The sequence below is a fragment of the Arachis duranensis genome, chromosome 9, assembly GCF_000817695.3.
Source record: "Arachis duranensis cultivar V14167 chromosome 9, aradu.V14167.gnm2.J7QH, whole genome shotgun sequence".
In the NCBI taxonomy this organism is placed as follows: domain Eukaryota; kingdom Viridiplantae; phylum Streptophyta; class Magnoliopsida; order Fabales; family Fabaceae; genus Arachis; species Arachis duranensis.
Window position 1 is genome coordinate 38,104,817 of NC_029780.3, and position 16,711 is coordinate 38,121,527.

Consider the following 16,711-nt stretch of genomic DNA (forward strand, 5'->3'; position numbering starts at 1 on the left):
AAGGCCACCACATCAAAATAATTGGAATAACTCATGATATAACTCGAGGCCTTGTGCATCTTACTACTTCTTTTTGAAAAAGAATTTTTTTCGTTTAAGCTTGATGAGGGATACATAGGATATCTTATACCCATAGAAATTTCAAAAATAAACTACTAAGGAAAAAATTCCTAAGAGTGATCATGCAAAAGCTAGAATATAAAACAGGAAATAAAATAAAGGAAGGGATAATGAAACTTAACCACCTCAGTTATGGTGGCTACTGATCTTCCATGAAGATGATTCACCTTTCTTTAGTGCCTTCGGTGATAATATAATCCCAAAGCTTGCCCTACAACACCAAACTTAAAAAGTTTGCTTGTCCCCAAGAAAAGAGATCTTGGTCCCCTATTGGCGTTGAACGCCAGGACTGCCTCCCTTATGGGCGTTGAATGCCCATGCTCCCTTCCTCCTTCTAGCATTGAACGCTAGTAAGGTGCACCCTCTAGGGTGTTCTGTTTCTCTCCTATGCGTTCCTGTTTCTGTTCTAATGGCTACACATGATCGCAAATGTTAGAAAACCTGAGAAAACCTTGAAAATAAAAAATTAAACTGAGATAAAACTGAAATAAACTAAAAGATACTTATGGTTGGGTTACCTCCCAACAAGAACTTCTTTAATGTCATTAGCTTGACATTACTGCTATCATGTTAGCAACAGTGTAGAGCTGTCTTGCTCAATGTCATCCCCCCAGGTAATGCTTGACTCTCTGTCCATTAACGGTGAATCTTTCATCAGAGTGTCTGTTTTGGAGCTCAATACGACCATAAGGTGACACGTCAGTGATCACATAAGGTCCCGTTCATCGCGACTTGAGCTTCCCAGGGAAGAGCTTGAGTTTGGAATTGAAGATCAAGACCTTCTGCCCAGGCTCAAAGACTCTGGAAGATATCTTCCTATCATGCCATTTCTTAGCCATCTCCTTGTAAATTTTAGCATTCTCAAATGCAACATGTCGGAATTCATCTAACTCATTCAATTGGAGCAACCTCTTTTCTCCTACTGCCTTGACATCTGTTGAGGAATCTAGTTGCCCAGTAGGCGCTGTGTTCCAGTTCCACTAGTAAATGACATGCCTAGCCATAAACCAGTTGGTAAAGGGACACCTCAATAGGGGTCTTGAAAGCTGTTCTATATGCCCAGAGGGTATAATCAAGCTTCCTTGCCCAATCCTTTTTAGAGGTGCTCGCTGTTCTCTTTAGGATTTTCTTGAGTTCCCTATTAGAGACTTCAGCTTGTCCATTTGTCTGCAGATGGTAGGGAGTTGCCACCCTGTGGTGAACACCATAATGGTGCAGTATGGAGTCGAGTTGTTTGTTGCAGAAGTGACTGCCTCAATCTCTGATCAGTGTCCTTGGGAACTAAATCTACTGAATATGTATTTCTGGAAGAACTTTATCACTACTCGAGTATCATGAGTGGGTGAAGCGATTGCCTCAACCGATTTAGATACATTGTCTACCGCCATAAGTATGCATATTTTTGAATGTGAAGATGGATAAGGGACCCATGAAATCTATGCCCCATACATCAAACAGCTCAATTTCGAAGATCCCTTGTTGTGGCATCTCATGATTATGAGGTAGATTCCCAGCACGTTGACAACTGTCACAGTTACAGACAAATGCCCGAGAGTCCTTGAAGAGCGTTGGCCAGTAGAAGCCGCTCTGAAGAACCTTGGTGGCTGTACGCTCACTGATGACCCGGATTTCACACCCCACCACATTTTGATTTTGAATCCGTTCTTTGGCAAGCGCACCAAAAGTATCGTCAAGTAATAACCCACTAGGAGTGGGATCATATCCACAGAGATTGATTGATTAAATAGTGTTAGCTAATGAATTAATTAGTTAAGCTAACCAAATAGAGAATGTTGAGTACTGGGAATTAAATTGCAGAATCATAAAGACGTGAAAATAAAGGAAAGCGATAATTGCAGAAATGTAAATTGCATAATGTAAAGAATAGAATTATAAAAGACTGAATTATAAAAGGTAATGGGGAATGAGCAAAATGTAAAGGAAAGCTTTAAAGAAAATGAAAGATAAGAGTCTGGGAATTCATTGGGTTTGGGAGATGTTGATCTCTTTGGATTAAATCTAATTCATCGCTTCTTCAATCATGCAACTCATTGACCTCTTGGAAATCATGAGTGATTGAGTCCCAATCCTTTGGTAACTCAATCTCTCTAACCTTGATCAATAGCCAATTCCTTGGTCTAATTTCTCATGAGAAGAGATGAAGAATAGTCCCTGATTTTACCACACACTTTCCTAGATTCAAGTATTGGGAGGATTAATGTCACTATTTCCAACCTAAACCCAAATCTATTCAAGTATGAGAAGGATTCTCAAGCATGGTTTTATGATCCCTCTTCCAAGGCTCACATAAAACCTAGATTCATTCAATCTCTTTCCCAAGATAATTGAATGATGGAGTGAAAACGAAAATCCTTCAAGTAAATCAAAGAGAAGATGAATAGAAGAAGAAAATTTACTATCATTAATCCATCAAGTATAACAGAGCTCCCTCTCCCAATGAGAGGAGTTTAGCTACTCATAGTTCAGAAAAAAGTACAAGAGATGGAAGAGATGAAGTGTAAAGTGAAAACTAGATCTAAACTTGGCAATGCCAATTCAATACTACCTAACTTGACCCCTTCTTCAGTACTTCCAAGGGGTATTTATACTACTCCTATTACTAGAATAAAGAAAATACAAAAGGAAAAAAAATACAATTGGAGGGAAAAAGAAAACTCATTAAATGTGACCTCCTGTAGCTGGCGTGTGATTGGCGCTTCAGTGGCATGCCACGCCCAGCTCCAATTTTGGCTTGGCGTGCCACGCCCAACTCTTCAAGTGGCACGCCTTTCTCATTGGCATCCCTGGCGTGCTACGCTTTCAAGCCCAAGTGGCACGCCCAGGGTTCTTTAAACGCTTGTGTAGCCTGGCGTGCCACGCCTTCGAGCCCAAGTGGCACGCCTAGGCTTCTTTAAAGCCTTGGTTAGCCTAGCGTACCACGCCTTCAAGCCCAAGTGGCACGCCCAGGCCTCTTTCTTCTTCCTCTTGTCTCTGGAAAGTTGAACTAGGGTGGCACACCCAGGGTCTGGCGTGCCACGCTCATTGTGTGTGCTTGGCTCCTTCGCTAGCGAGCCACGCCCAGAACGCAAGTAGCACGCCCATGGCCTCCTAGTCTTGGCGTGCTACGCTTTGAAGCTCAAGTGGCACGCCCCAGTCTACTTCTTGTGATTGATGATGCTGGTGTGTCACGCCTGAGACTCAAGTGGGAAATGGGAGCTGGCGTGCCACGCCTTTGATACGAAGTGGTATGCCCATGTGGTTGGCCTTCTATCTCCTTCTTTGAAAAGTTGTACTGGTGTGCCACGCCCAGGGTCTGGCGTGCCATGCCCATAGTGCAAGCTTTTTCACCTTTCTAGAAAATATAACTGGCGTGCCACGCCCAGGTGCTGGCGTGCCACGCCCAGTATTCCTCTTTGTCCCAGTAGCTGGCGTGCCACACCCAGCATTCAAGTGGCACGCCCAGATGGCTAGGAGAGTTGGCGTGCCACGCATTCAATCTCAAGTGGCACGCCCAAGTGATGGATTGGGGCTGGCGTGCCACGCCTTCGACACCAAGTGGCACGCCCAAGTGATTCCTCTTCCTGATTGATGAGTTGGCATGCCACGCCTAGTTCTTCAAGTGGCACGCCCATGGTGTGTGATGGTCTTGGTGTGCCACGCCCAGTTTGGTGTGCCACGCCTTTCTTGTGGCCTTCATCATTGCTCTCTGAACTTTACTACTGGCGTGCCATGCCCTGATACTGGTGTGCCACGCCCATTCATTTTTGTGGCGTTCGTCCCAAGTGGCACGCCTTCTTCACACGCCTAGCTTTTTCTTGTTGTTTTCTTCCCTTTTTATTGCTCTTTTCACCTGAAATTTAGCACAAACCCATTTCAAAGCAACGTACCATAATATATATTATTTAGCCCATGAAATTGCATTGAAATATTGAATATGTGCACTTTTTATGCAAGTCATCACTCACCTCTAAAATGACCTCCATAATCTGAGCCATGGCAATGCCATAGGATTTGTTGCTTTTTTTCTCAGATACGCAACAGCAGATTATACCGTCCGAGCACCTCTTAAAAAGGTATGGTTCATCCCACAAGTAGTATTTAGCATCATGGATGAGTTTTCTAACTTACTGTCTACTGTATTTCTTGGGAATGAATCTTATCACCTTGTAATTTGCAATATCTACAAACCAAGGTGCTTTGCATATTGCAAAGAGTTGTTCATCTGGAAAGGTCTCAGTTATCTCAGTAGTGGGATGGGACGTCCCTATTGTAGGTTTAATCCAGTACAAGTGGTTAGCCACTTGATTTTCCGATCCTTTCCTTTCCCTGATCTCTATGTCAAACTCTTGTAAGACTAATGCCCATCTTATCAATCTTGGTTTAGAGTCCTTCTTGGAAAGAAGGTACTTGAAAGTAGCATGGTCAGTATAGATAATGATCTTGGAACCTATCAAATAGGATCTGAATTTGTCAATGGCATAGACCACTGCAAGTAATTCCTTCTCTGTGGTAGTGTAGTTTGAAAGTAAGAATTATTGTTGGTCTAGAATTTCTCTTATAAAAAAGAATTACTTCGTTGTAAGTATAGCTCCCAACCAACTAATAACTCTCACATCAAATTTAAAATTGTTCTGGTTGTCACAAGTACAAACCCCAATAAGAATTAATCGAAGTATTTAAAAAGGGGTTTGATTTATAAAAGGGGTTTGCATTATCACAAGGAATTGCAACAAAGTGATCACTTATTGGATATGAAGAAACAAGGGGTTTGATTTATAAAAAGGGCAAGAAAATAAATGGCAAGAAAAGTAAAGGAAACAACTAAAGAAAGAAATTAATAAAGAGAGACATTCATGGCAAAGATTAAGAATATAGGCTTTCTATCCTAGTCACTAATCATAACAATGATTAACAAGAATTTGGCTTATCCAGTGAACTCTAGCATTGGAAAAAGGTACAAAGTTATCTTCACACGAGAGAAAGTCAAATAAGATTAGCTAATCTCAATCCAAAAGTCCTAATCAACTCACAAATTAAATTAGCAAGAGATTAGAGTAAATGGAAATAGTATTAACTAACTACTCTAGATCACCAACATAGGTTGGGTCTTAATGACTCAAGATTGTCCAATATCTCTTTCCAAGCCAAGAATGCTCAAAAGCTACTCTAACATCCAACCAAGCATTTTGTCAAACACTTGGGAAGCATAAAAGGAAAGCACAATAAATTGCAAGGAATGATAAAATCTAACAACTAGCCAATGCAAGCAATCAACAATAAACAAAGCAATTAATCATAAGAATATAAAGGAAACATCAATTGCATTAAAGGTAAGCCAAATCCAACAATAGTGTTCATGTACTACAAAGAGGCACAAAATGGGAAATTAACAAGCAAAATAAGAGAATTAAACTACTAGAGCATGAAAATGTAAAAAAAAAACAAGATGAGAACAAGAAATTGAACCTAGATCTAAGATAGAAATAAGCCTAAGAACCCTGATTCTAGAAAGAAGAGGGAGGTTCTCTCTCTAGAAACTAAACTACATGATACCTAAGCTACACTAAGTGCTCCCCCCGTTTGCCCAAACTTGAATTCTACATGAAATAGCCTCAGAAACGAGTTAGATTTGGGCTTGGAAAGCTCAAAAATTGCCCCCAGCAAATTTACTTTAAGTGAGTCACGTGCCGCTCGTCACGCATGCACATCACTGGCTAATTTCCTCCACACGCGTACGCGTGGGGTGACGCGTGTGCGTGGCTTGCAAATCCTCAACTCACCGTACGCGTGAGTGACGCATGCGCGTGGCTCCCAATTTTCCAAATGCTCATTTCTTCATGAATTCTCCACTTTGCATGCTTTTCTCCTTATTTCTTCCATCCAATACTTGCCTTATGAACCTGAAATCACTCAACAAATACATCAAGACATCGAATGGAATTAAGGTTAATTAAAATTACCAATTTTAAGGCCTAAAGAGTATATTTTTACACTTAAGCACAAATTAAGGGAGAATTACAAAACTATGCTATTTCATTGAATAAATATGAGATAAGTTGAGAAAATCTCCCAAATTAAGCACAAGATAAACCACAAATTGGGGTTTATCAAACCTCCCCACTTTTAAACTAAGCATGTCCTCATGCTAAACTTCAAGAAAGAAACAAATGGTATCAACATTTATTCAATGCAAGCTATCTAAATGCAACTATCTAAATGAATGCAACTATTTGGTCAAAATAAATGAACTTCCAAGAAAGCATATATGCACATGAGGGCTAACGGTATTAACAACCAAGTTGAACCCACAATTGAATTGAGTTATTGAAAATATTTTTCAAACTTGCAAGAAACGATGATCAAAGGTGAAAACATGTAATTGAGCAATCGAACTCTCACCATATGTGTATCCGCTCTAGTCACTCAAGTGTATAGGGTTGATTCACTCAATTCTCCTCTAATCATGCTTTCCAAGATTTGTTTTTCATCTAACAATCAACAATTATTTTATGCATGCATACAAATATCATGAGGACTTTCCCAAAGGTTGTAATGGGGCTAGGGTCAAGGTAGGATTGTATATGGTTAAGTGGACTAGAAATTTGAATCTTTGATTAACTTAAACTTCCTAACTAACCTATATAACAACCTATACTATTCTAAACAAACCTAACTACCCATTCTTCACTTTTTTTCACACACTCATGCATTCTCTTTTGATCACAAACCATATGCATTGATTATTATTGAACTTCACTTTGGAGCATTTTGTCCCCTTCTTATTGCTTTTCTTTTTCTTTCTTTTTCTATTTTTTCCTTTTATTTTTCTTTTTATTGTTTTTCTCATTTTTTTCAAACCAAAATATATACAAGATCATCAATGCATATGGTTTTACATTTAATTAACACATGAGTATGTACCCAATTCTCAAAATTTTCAACAAAAAATACACAAATACACTTTTATCCCAACCAATGTTCCTAACTCTCCTAAAATTAAATGATAAACATTCTCACCAGCCTAAACTAATCAAAGATCCAAACAAGGGACATTTATTGTTTTTCGCTTAGGGCTTGTAATGTGCTAAAATTAAGAACAAAAGAGATTGACACAGGCTCAAAGTTGGCTAACGATGGAAGATAAAAGGTAAGCTATTTAGGTAAGTAAGCTAATCAAAATGATGGCCTCAATCATACAAGTGGATTCATACACAAAATAATGGACATATAAAATCAAACAAATCAAAAATTACAATCATAGAAAGAGAATAATGCACACAAGAATGAAAATAAGTGGTTATATGATGTAACCACACAATTAGGCTCAAATCTCACATGCTTGTGTTCTTAGCTCAAAACATGTTCCACAATATATGTAATTCAAGTAAGTTCTAAATTTTTTTTTCAATCAATTGGGGTGCCCTATAGATAAAATTCTTGGAAAATTTTATTATTTTGACTAAGCTTATCATATGTATATGAAAAACAAGAAAATGCAATTAAAAATCCTAAAAGACCTAAAAATGAAATGCAAAAGTGTTTGAATTAGAAATTTGTCACCCAAAAACACCGATTGATCGGACGACCTCCCCATACTTAAAAGTTTGCACCGTCCTCGATGCATTCAAAGATGAGCAAGGGGGCATGGTGACTTTTCAGATTGCTACCTTCAGCTGGTAGGTCAATCAGTGCTGCGTGTTCTTCTCCCACTTCCATTTTTGCTTATGAAAAATTATCCTGAAAATAGAAAACAGGATAAGAAGACAAGTAAATGCAAAAGCAAGGAAGCATACAATATTGGAATGAGGTAAATCACTAGAATTGAGTGAGTAAATTAGTGTGACATCGATGAAAAATAGGTGTGTGGGTCCTAAATTGCATGCGGTTTAGAACTCACACCCTAGTATTTGAAAGCCATATCACAATTATATAAAAGAAAGCATCCACTTCACTCATTCTAGTATGCTTGAAGTACTTTAAGAAGACTTAGAAGTTAAGACAACCAAACAAGCAATAAAGAAGCATAAGAGCATTCAAGCAAAATCAAGCAATTGTGAAATTGGATCATGAATGGGCATTAATTGATGTGCAAGTAAACATAGCGAACCAAATGAAATAGAGAGCTCACACATCAAACAATAACACATATTGAAGTTGTTGCAACACCTAAGTGACATAAAGGTGGAAGGCATGGGTGCTGTAGAACTTAGGAAAAAAAGAAGATATGAGTTAAAATAGATCACATAGCAAGCATGGTCCACAAAGCTTAGGAAGCTCAAAAATATGTCACTAGGTAAGCTTTCGATCCAATTTCACAATTCCAAAAATCTCAATGCATGAAATAGGTGATGTCAATAAGGATCAATCATAAGCAAGCATCACCTAACAAAAATGCATTGATAGTGTACAATTGCCTAATAATGGATGATGAATGCATGGTGGCCAAAACATGCATTTCAAAAGATTTAGAGGCTTGAAGACAATGTCTTATGTACTTGGTATTCACAAATGTCAAACATGAAAACTCAAAACCCAGTGACAAAAGGTAACCTCAATAGAAAAAATCCAACAATGATAATTAACAATAATGATGTTAAACTAACATCCTATTAATAATCAGCAGCGCTAAACAGCAAGCAAGATTAATAATCCAACACCTATAATGTAAAATAGGAAAATAAACATGAATCAAACTAACTAAACTAACCAACTAATTAACTAACTAAAATAAATAGTGATAAATGATGGTTGAAGGGTGGAAAGAAAAGAAGAAAAGAAAGACGAAGGAGAGAAATGGAAAGAAGAGAAGAAAAGAAGGTGGGTGGAACAGGGCAATCCACGCGTACGCGTGGAGTGACGCGTAAGCGTAGTGGGCTGAAAGGGGATCGACGCGTAAGTGTGATGGGTTATTTAGAGAGGTAACGCGTACGCATGGAGTGACGCGTACGCGTGGGTGGATTTTGTGCTAAAGGCATAATTCCAGCACACTTCACGCACAACTCTCGAGTTTTTGTATGGGATGTGAAAATTTTGGATCCACGCGTACGCGTAGATGACGCACACGCGTGGATGGTCAAAAAACTTGGGTTCACGCGTACGCGTGGCATGGTACTCTATTTTTCAAAAGTTTTTCAAGTTCTTGCACCAAACCAAGCATTTCAAACCTCCAAACAGCTACCAAAACATCATAAAACCTTATTTAACATACTAGACTCCTAATTAAACTCAACAAACTAAACAAAAACATGAAATTGAACTAATTTTAACAATATTTACAAACGAAAAAGATGAAAAGATGTTACCATGGTGGGGTGTCTCCCACCTAGCACTTTTGTTTATTGTCCTTAAGTTGGACTTATGGGGAGCTCTCCATCAAGGTGGCTTGTGCTTGAATCCATCCTTGAACATCCACTAATACTTTAACTTCCAATAAGCTCTATCATTCAAAGTTGATATCCCCAAGCCTTGATGGAGTTCTTCACAAACCATGAGCTCCCAACATTATCCTCCCGTAGTAATCCGGGATCCCATACTTTGTTTTCACACACGTCTTCAAGTTGATCATGGTGATTTTCTCCGGGTGGTAAGAAAGCCGAAATCGCATGAAGGCACCAAACTATCCTCCTAGACCCATCCAATTGAGCACTACACCAATCCATGCTCCTTAATTTTGAGCTTCCAGCCATAATGAGTCTAAATTTACAACGCTAACCACTAAACGTCCTCCTCTTACGCTTAATTCAACAAGGCACCCTAAGTTGGCCATCTGTCTCAAGAATACTATATTCAAGTGAGAAAGTGAAGCTTAGGGGTAAGAATTTTACACAATTGAATGTTATGTTGGATGGTGACTTAGGAAGGGATGTCTCCAATAATCTTGCAAGTTCCACTCCCCTGTGCTCTTCCTTGGCTACCTCCACCTCTTGACAACCTTCTTCGACTCCTCCTTGCTTGTCAACTCCTTCCAACTCCTCATCATCCTCAATCAAATCAAATTTTAGAGGTTCTGTGAAGTCCACTTTAACATCGACTTCACACCCAATGGGAGAATCTTCAACAAGGCCACCAATGTCATTTGGTGTGGAGTTGTCTTCAATGATGGAATTTGTCTCTTGCTCAACCTCCTTCTCTTGGTAGCTTCCTTCCAACTCAATCTCTTCTCACCAAGGGTATGGGAGGTTGTTCACATTCTTCCTTAATTTCTATGTCAAGCCCAATGGGAGAGTATTCAATTGTAGATAGGAAGTCATCAATGATTGAATCCATCTCTTGATTAACCTCTTCAAATCCTTCAACCATGATATGTATTGGAGGTTGCACACCCTCCTCAACATCAATGTCGAGCTTCTTGGAAGAGGGCTCTATGAATCTACATTCCCATAGACTTCTAGCATCCCTTATGTCTTCAACCACTCCTTCCATTTCAATCATCTCTACCTCCCCTTCTTTTTGCACTTCTTGCCTCAACTCCTCTTCTTCACGTTGAAGCTCCAAACTCACTCCCTCACTATGCTCCTTGATTGCTTCTCCACATTCAACAATTAGAGTGCCTTGATCGCATAGGCTTAAGTGGGAGGAGACCATGTTGCGAACGGCCTCCGCTACGGTGGCAAGCACGATTTCTATCTTCTTGAACTCTTCTTCTTGCTTCGGACACCTAGCTAGAAGTTCTTGTTTGGTGGAAAGGGCTCATCCATTGGACGTGGTGTAAGAGAGGGTCCATTGTTTGGTGGAAAGGGCTCATAATTAGAAGGTGGTTCTTCTTTGTAAGGGTATAGAGATAGTGTATAAGGAGGTGGTTCTTAGAAGTAGTTGTTTTGGAATTGTTATGATTCTATGTATGGTTCATATAGTTCATAAGGTGGTTGGTATGGTGGATAAGGATTAGGGTCATTTGGATGTGTTTTATGGTATGAGGCTTGTGAGTATAATGGTTCAAAATTAGGTTGAAGGGGTCGTTCATAGGCATATGGTGGTGGTTGTTGACAACCACAATGAGGGTCACCACATCCATTAGATTGATATGCATTAGGAGTGGAATTATACCTATAAAGGATCGGAGGAGGTTGTTGCCAAGGAGGTTGATCAATCCTTTAAGGCTCCTCCCACCCTTGATTGTTCCATCCTTGATACATATTATCATTGTAGTTCCCATTTACTACAACATAATTTGAGCCAAACTCAAAGCCAAAAGGGTGAGAATTCATAGTAGCAAATAAAACAAAAGCTAACAAAAATAAGCAACAAAGACCTAAACCCAACAAAAGCTAACAAACAAGCAAAAGGCAAAACATATTCACAATAGCCAATAACATAGCACCATTGCAATTTCCCGGCAACGGCGCCATAAATTTGAAAGTAAGAATTATTATTAGTCTAGAATTTCTCTTATAGAAAAGAATTACTTCGTTGTAAGTATAGCTCCCAACCAACTAATAACTCTCACATCAAATTTAAAATTATTTTGGTTGTCACAACTACAAACCCCAAAAAGAATTAACCGAAGTATTTAAACCTCGGGTCGTCTCACAAGGAATCGCAATAAAGTGATCAGTTATTGGCTATGAAGAAACAAGGGGTTTGATTTATAAAAGAGGCAAAAAAAATGGCAAGAAAATAAAGGAAACAACTAAAGAAAGTAATTAATAAAGAGTGACATTCATGGCAAAGATTGAGAATATAGGCTTTCTATCCTAGTCACTAATCATAACAATGATTAACAAGAATTTGTGTTATCCAGTGAACTCTAGCATTGGAAGAAGGTACAAAGTTATCTTCACACGAGAGAAAGTCAAATAAGATTAGCTAATCTCAATCCAAAAAGTCCTAATCAACTTACTAATTAAATTAGCAAGAGATTAGAGTCAATAGAAATAATATTAACTAACTACTCTAGATCACCAACATAGGTTTAATCTTAATGACTCAAGATTACCCAATATCTCTTTCCAAGCCAAGAATGCTCAAAAGCTACTCTAACATCCAACCAAGTATTTTGTCAAACACTTGGGAAGCATAAAAGGAAAGCACAATAAATTGCAAGGAAAGATAAAATCTAACAACTAGCCAATGCAAGCAATCAACAATAAACGAAGCAATTAATCATAAGAACATAAAGGAAACATCAATTGCATTAAATGTAAGCCAAATCCAACAATAGTGTTCATGTACTACAAAGAGGCACAAAAAGGGAAATTGACAAGGAAAATAAGAGAATTAAACTACTAGAGCATGAAAATGTAAAGAAAACAAGATGAGAACAAGAAATTGAACCTAGATCTAAGACGAAAATAAGCCTAAGAACTCTAATTCTAGAGAGAAGAGGGAGCTTCTCTCTCTAGAAACTAAACTACATGATACCTAAGCTACACTAAGTGCTCCCCCCTTTGTCTAAGCTTGAATTCTGCATGAAATAGCCTCAGAAATGAGTTGGATTTGGGCCTGGAAAGCTCAGAAATCGCCCCCAACAAATTCACTTTAAGTGAGTCACGTGCCGCTCGTCACGCGTGCGTGTCACTGGCTAATTTCCTCCTCACACGCACGCGTGGAGTGACGTGTGCGCGTGGCTTACAGATCCTCAACTCACGCGTACGTGTGAGTGACGTGTGCGCGTGGCTCCCAATTCTCCAAATGCTCATTTCTTCATGAATTCTCCACTTTGCATGCTTTTCTCCTCATTTCTTCCGTCCAATACTTGCCTTATGAACCTGAAATCACTCAACAAATGCATCAAGGCATCGAATGGAATTAAGGTGAATTAAAATTACCAATTTTAAGACCTAAAAAGCATGTTTTTACACTTAAGCACAAATTAAGGGAAAATTACAAAACCATGTTATTTCATTGAATAAATGTGAGATAAGTTGAGAAAATCTCCCAAATTAAGCACAAGATAAACCAAAAAATTGGGGTTTATCATAGCTCTTTTGAGTGTCATTTAAAACATAACTGTCATAATAGACAACGTATAAGACCTTATTGTGTCTCTGTCCGAGGACTGCATCAATTGCATGATCACTCGCATCACACATGAGTTCGAATGGCAGATCCTAGTTGGGTGCTGAGATGATAGGTGCAGAGATAAGCTTTGCCTTCAGAGTTTCAAAAGCATGCAAGCAATCCCTGTCAAAAACAAAAGGGGTGTCCATGGCTAGGAGATTGCACAGGGGCTTTGCAATTTTGGAGAAATCTTTTATAAACCTCCTATAGAATCCTGCATGTCCCAGGAAACTTATTATTGCCTTAACATTAGTAGGTGGTGGAAATCGTTCAATTACTTCCATCTTAGCTTGATCAACCTCTATGCCTTTGTTTGAAATTTGATGTCCAAAAACTATGCCTTCAATCACCATGAAATGACATTTTTCCCAGTTTAAAACCAGGTTTATTTCTCTGCATCATTTCAGAACTAAGGCGAGATGGTGAAGGCATGAATCGCATGAATCTCCGAAGACAGAGAAGTCATCCATGAATACCTCAAGGAATTTCTTAATCATGTTAGAGAATATGGAGAGCATGCACCTTTAAAAGGTGGCAGGTGCATTACAGAGGCCGAATGGCATTCTTCTGTAAACAAACACACCGTATGGGCATGTGAATGCTGTCTTCTCCTGATCCTGAGGGTCTACTGCAATTTGATTGTAACCTGAATAACCATCCAGGAAGCAGTAGAATACATGTCCAGCCAGTCTTTCTAGCATCTGGTCTATGAATGGCAGGGAAAAATGATCCTTCCTTGTGGCGTTGTTGAGTCTCCTATAGTCAATACACATACGCCACCCTGTAACTGTTCTCGTAGGAATCAGTTTATTCTTCTCATTGTGGATCATTGTCATTCCTCCTTTCTTGGGTACAACATAGATAGGACTCACCCACGGGCTATCTGAGGTGGGATAGATAATTGCAGCCTCCCACAGTTTAGTGACTTCTTTTTGCACTACTTCCTTTATGGCCAGATTCAGACGCCTTTGTGGTTGTACCACTAGCTTGGCATCATCTTCAAGCCTGATCTTGTGCATGCATTTGGTTAGGCTAATTCCCTTTAAGTCACTTATGGTCCATCCAATAGCTGTTTTGTGCGTCTTTAGCACCTGAATTAGTGCCTCTTCCTCTTGTGGCTTCAGGGAAGAGCTTATGATTATATGGTAAGTGCTCCCATCTCCCAAAAACACGTATTTTAAAGATGATAGTAGTGGCTTGAGCTCGAGTTTGGTGGGCTCATCTTCCCTTTTAGGAGCCTCTGAAGCCTCCTCCTACTCGTCTGATGCCTCCATATCAGGGATGGCATCTTCAAGGATGTCATCTAGCCCCTCAACTGTATTCATCTCCTCCACCAGGGAATCAATAATGTCAATCCTCCTGCATTCCTCTGGGAAGTCAAGGTGTTATATAGCCTTGACAGCATTCAGTACAAATTCATCCTCATTGACTCTCAGGGTCACTTCCCCTTTTTGCACGTTAATGAGGGTCCTTCTTGTAGCTAGAAAGGGTCTCCCTAAAATGAGGGATGCCTTCTTATGCTATTCTATATCTAATACCACAAAGTCTGTTGAAAATGCAAAGGGTCCAACCCTTACAATCATGTCTTCAACCACTCCTGATGGAATCTTGACAAAACCGTTAGCCAGTTGAAGGAATATACGAGTAGGCTTGACGTCTTGGATTAAACCGAGTTTCTTTACTAGTGATGAAGGCATCAGGATAATGCTTGCTCTAAGATCACAGAGAGTTGTCTTTGTGTAGGCGCCCCTGAGGGTGCAAGGTATCATGAAACTCCCAGGGTCCTGATGTTTTTCCAGCAGGTTCCTGTTGATGACTGCACTGTATTCTTCAGTGAGGATGACTGTCTTTACCTCTCTCCAATCCTTCTTGTAACTCAATATTTCTTTCATAAACTTGGCAATGGAAGGTATTTGTTCAAGGGCTTTTACAAAAGGAATCTTGATCTCCAATGTCTTGAAGTAATATGCAAATTGGGCAAACTGCTTATCGTTTTCTGCCTGACGGAGTTTTTGAGGATATGGCATCTTGGTCTTGTACTCATGAGTTTTGGTTGGTGTAGGATAAGTGTCTTTAGTGCCTGAAGAAGGGTTGCCAGCTTGTTTAGGAGAGGTGTTCCCAGCACTCACATGTGTCTGGTCTCCCCTATTTGGGCGTTCAACGCCCGTGCTGCCCCCTTCCTGGTGTTGAATGCCAGTGTCATTCCTCTTGGGGTGTTCAATGCCCCTGATGGTGCTCTGGGCTGTAGCTCATTCGTCTTCTACCATTTCTTCTTTTTTTTGCCTCTTATGGCTCTGGGCTTTGTTTTTTAGTGTCCTTTCACTCCTTAATTGGATGGCTTGGAACTCTTTTCTTATTTGTACAGACAAGTGCTGCTCTGCTGGGTCCAGCCTTGCTTCCATATTCCTTATGGAGGCTTTGGTCTCCTACATAAAGCCTTGCTGGCTCTTTACAAGTTCTGCTTATGCAGGTGCCAGGTCAAGAGTAATCTGAGACTGTGGAGGCTGAGGGAGAGGGTTGTTAACTAAACTTTGCAGGCTCAACACTTGTTGTGTGAGAAAGTTCAGCTACTGGACTAAAGATTCATTTTGTTCATGAATAGTAGATTCGGTTGACACTTCGTTGTCTTCTCTTTTCATGAGGTTTTCTCTTATGAGTATTGGTATTAGTTGTTAGCCACCATCTCAATGAGTTCATTGGCCTCCTCTAGAGTTTTCATGTGTAAAAAGCCACCCATAGAATTATCCAGGGATACCTTGGCTCTTTCAGAGAGTCAGTCATAGAAGATATCTAGCTTGACCCACTCTGTGAACATTTCAATGAGACATTTTCTGAGCATCAACTTATACCTTTCCCAGGCGTCATAGAGAGATGATGAGCGGATAATTTGTACGCTTTTTGGCATTGTTTTTAGTATATTTTTAGTATGATCTAGTTAGTTTTTAGTATATTTTTATTAGTTTTTAGTTAAAATTCACTTTTCTGGACTTTACTATGAGTTTGTGTGTTTTTCTGTGATTTCAGGTATTTTTTGGCTGAAATTGAGGGACCTGAGCAAAAATCTGATTCAGAGACTAAAAAGGACTGCAGATGCTGTTGGATTCTGACCTCCCTGCACTCGAAGTGGATTTTCTGGAGCTACAGAAACCCAATTGGCACACTCTCAACGGTGTTGGAAAGTAGACATCCTGGGCTTTCCATCAATATATGATAGTCTATACTTTGCCCAAGATTTGATGGCCCAAATCGGCGTTCAAAGTCACCCTCAGAATTCCCAGCGTTAAACGCTGGAACTGGCACCAAAACGGGAGTTAAACGCCCAAACTGGCATAAAAGCTGGCGTTTAACTCCAAGAGAAGTCTCTGCACAAAAATGCTTCATTGCTCAGCCCAAGCACACACCAAGTGGGCCCAGAAGTGAATTTTTATGTCATTTACTCATATCTGTACACCCTAGGTTACTAGTTTTCTATATATAGGACCTTTTACTATTGTATTTTCATCTTTGGACATCTAGTTCTTAGATCAGATCTTGGTTCTTCTGGTTCCCTCTCTAGGGCCGAAGCCAATGATCACTTTTGTTCTTATGTATT

At 39.6% G+C, this 16,711-nt stretch overlaps 1 protein-coding gene across 1 annotated transcript; it reads right to left on the bottom strand.

Moving 5' to 3' along the window:
- Positions 1-13,169: 13,169 nt before the first annotated feature.
- Positions 13,170-15,146, bottom strand: LOC107465466 (uncharacterized). The gene is made up of 4 exons (XM_016084441.1): positions 14,658-15,146; positions 13,895-14,237; positions 13,703-13,765; positions 13,170-13,459 (listed from the first exon to the last, which is right to left on the bottom strand). Exons 1-4 carry the CDS (start codon positions 15,144-15,146, stop codon positions 13,170-13,172), a joined length of 1,185 nt encoding a protein of 394 aa, XP_015939927.1.
- Positions 15,147-16,711: the final 1,565 nt, after the last annotated feature.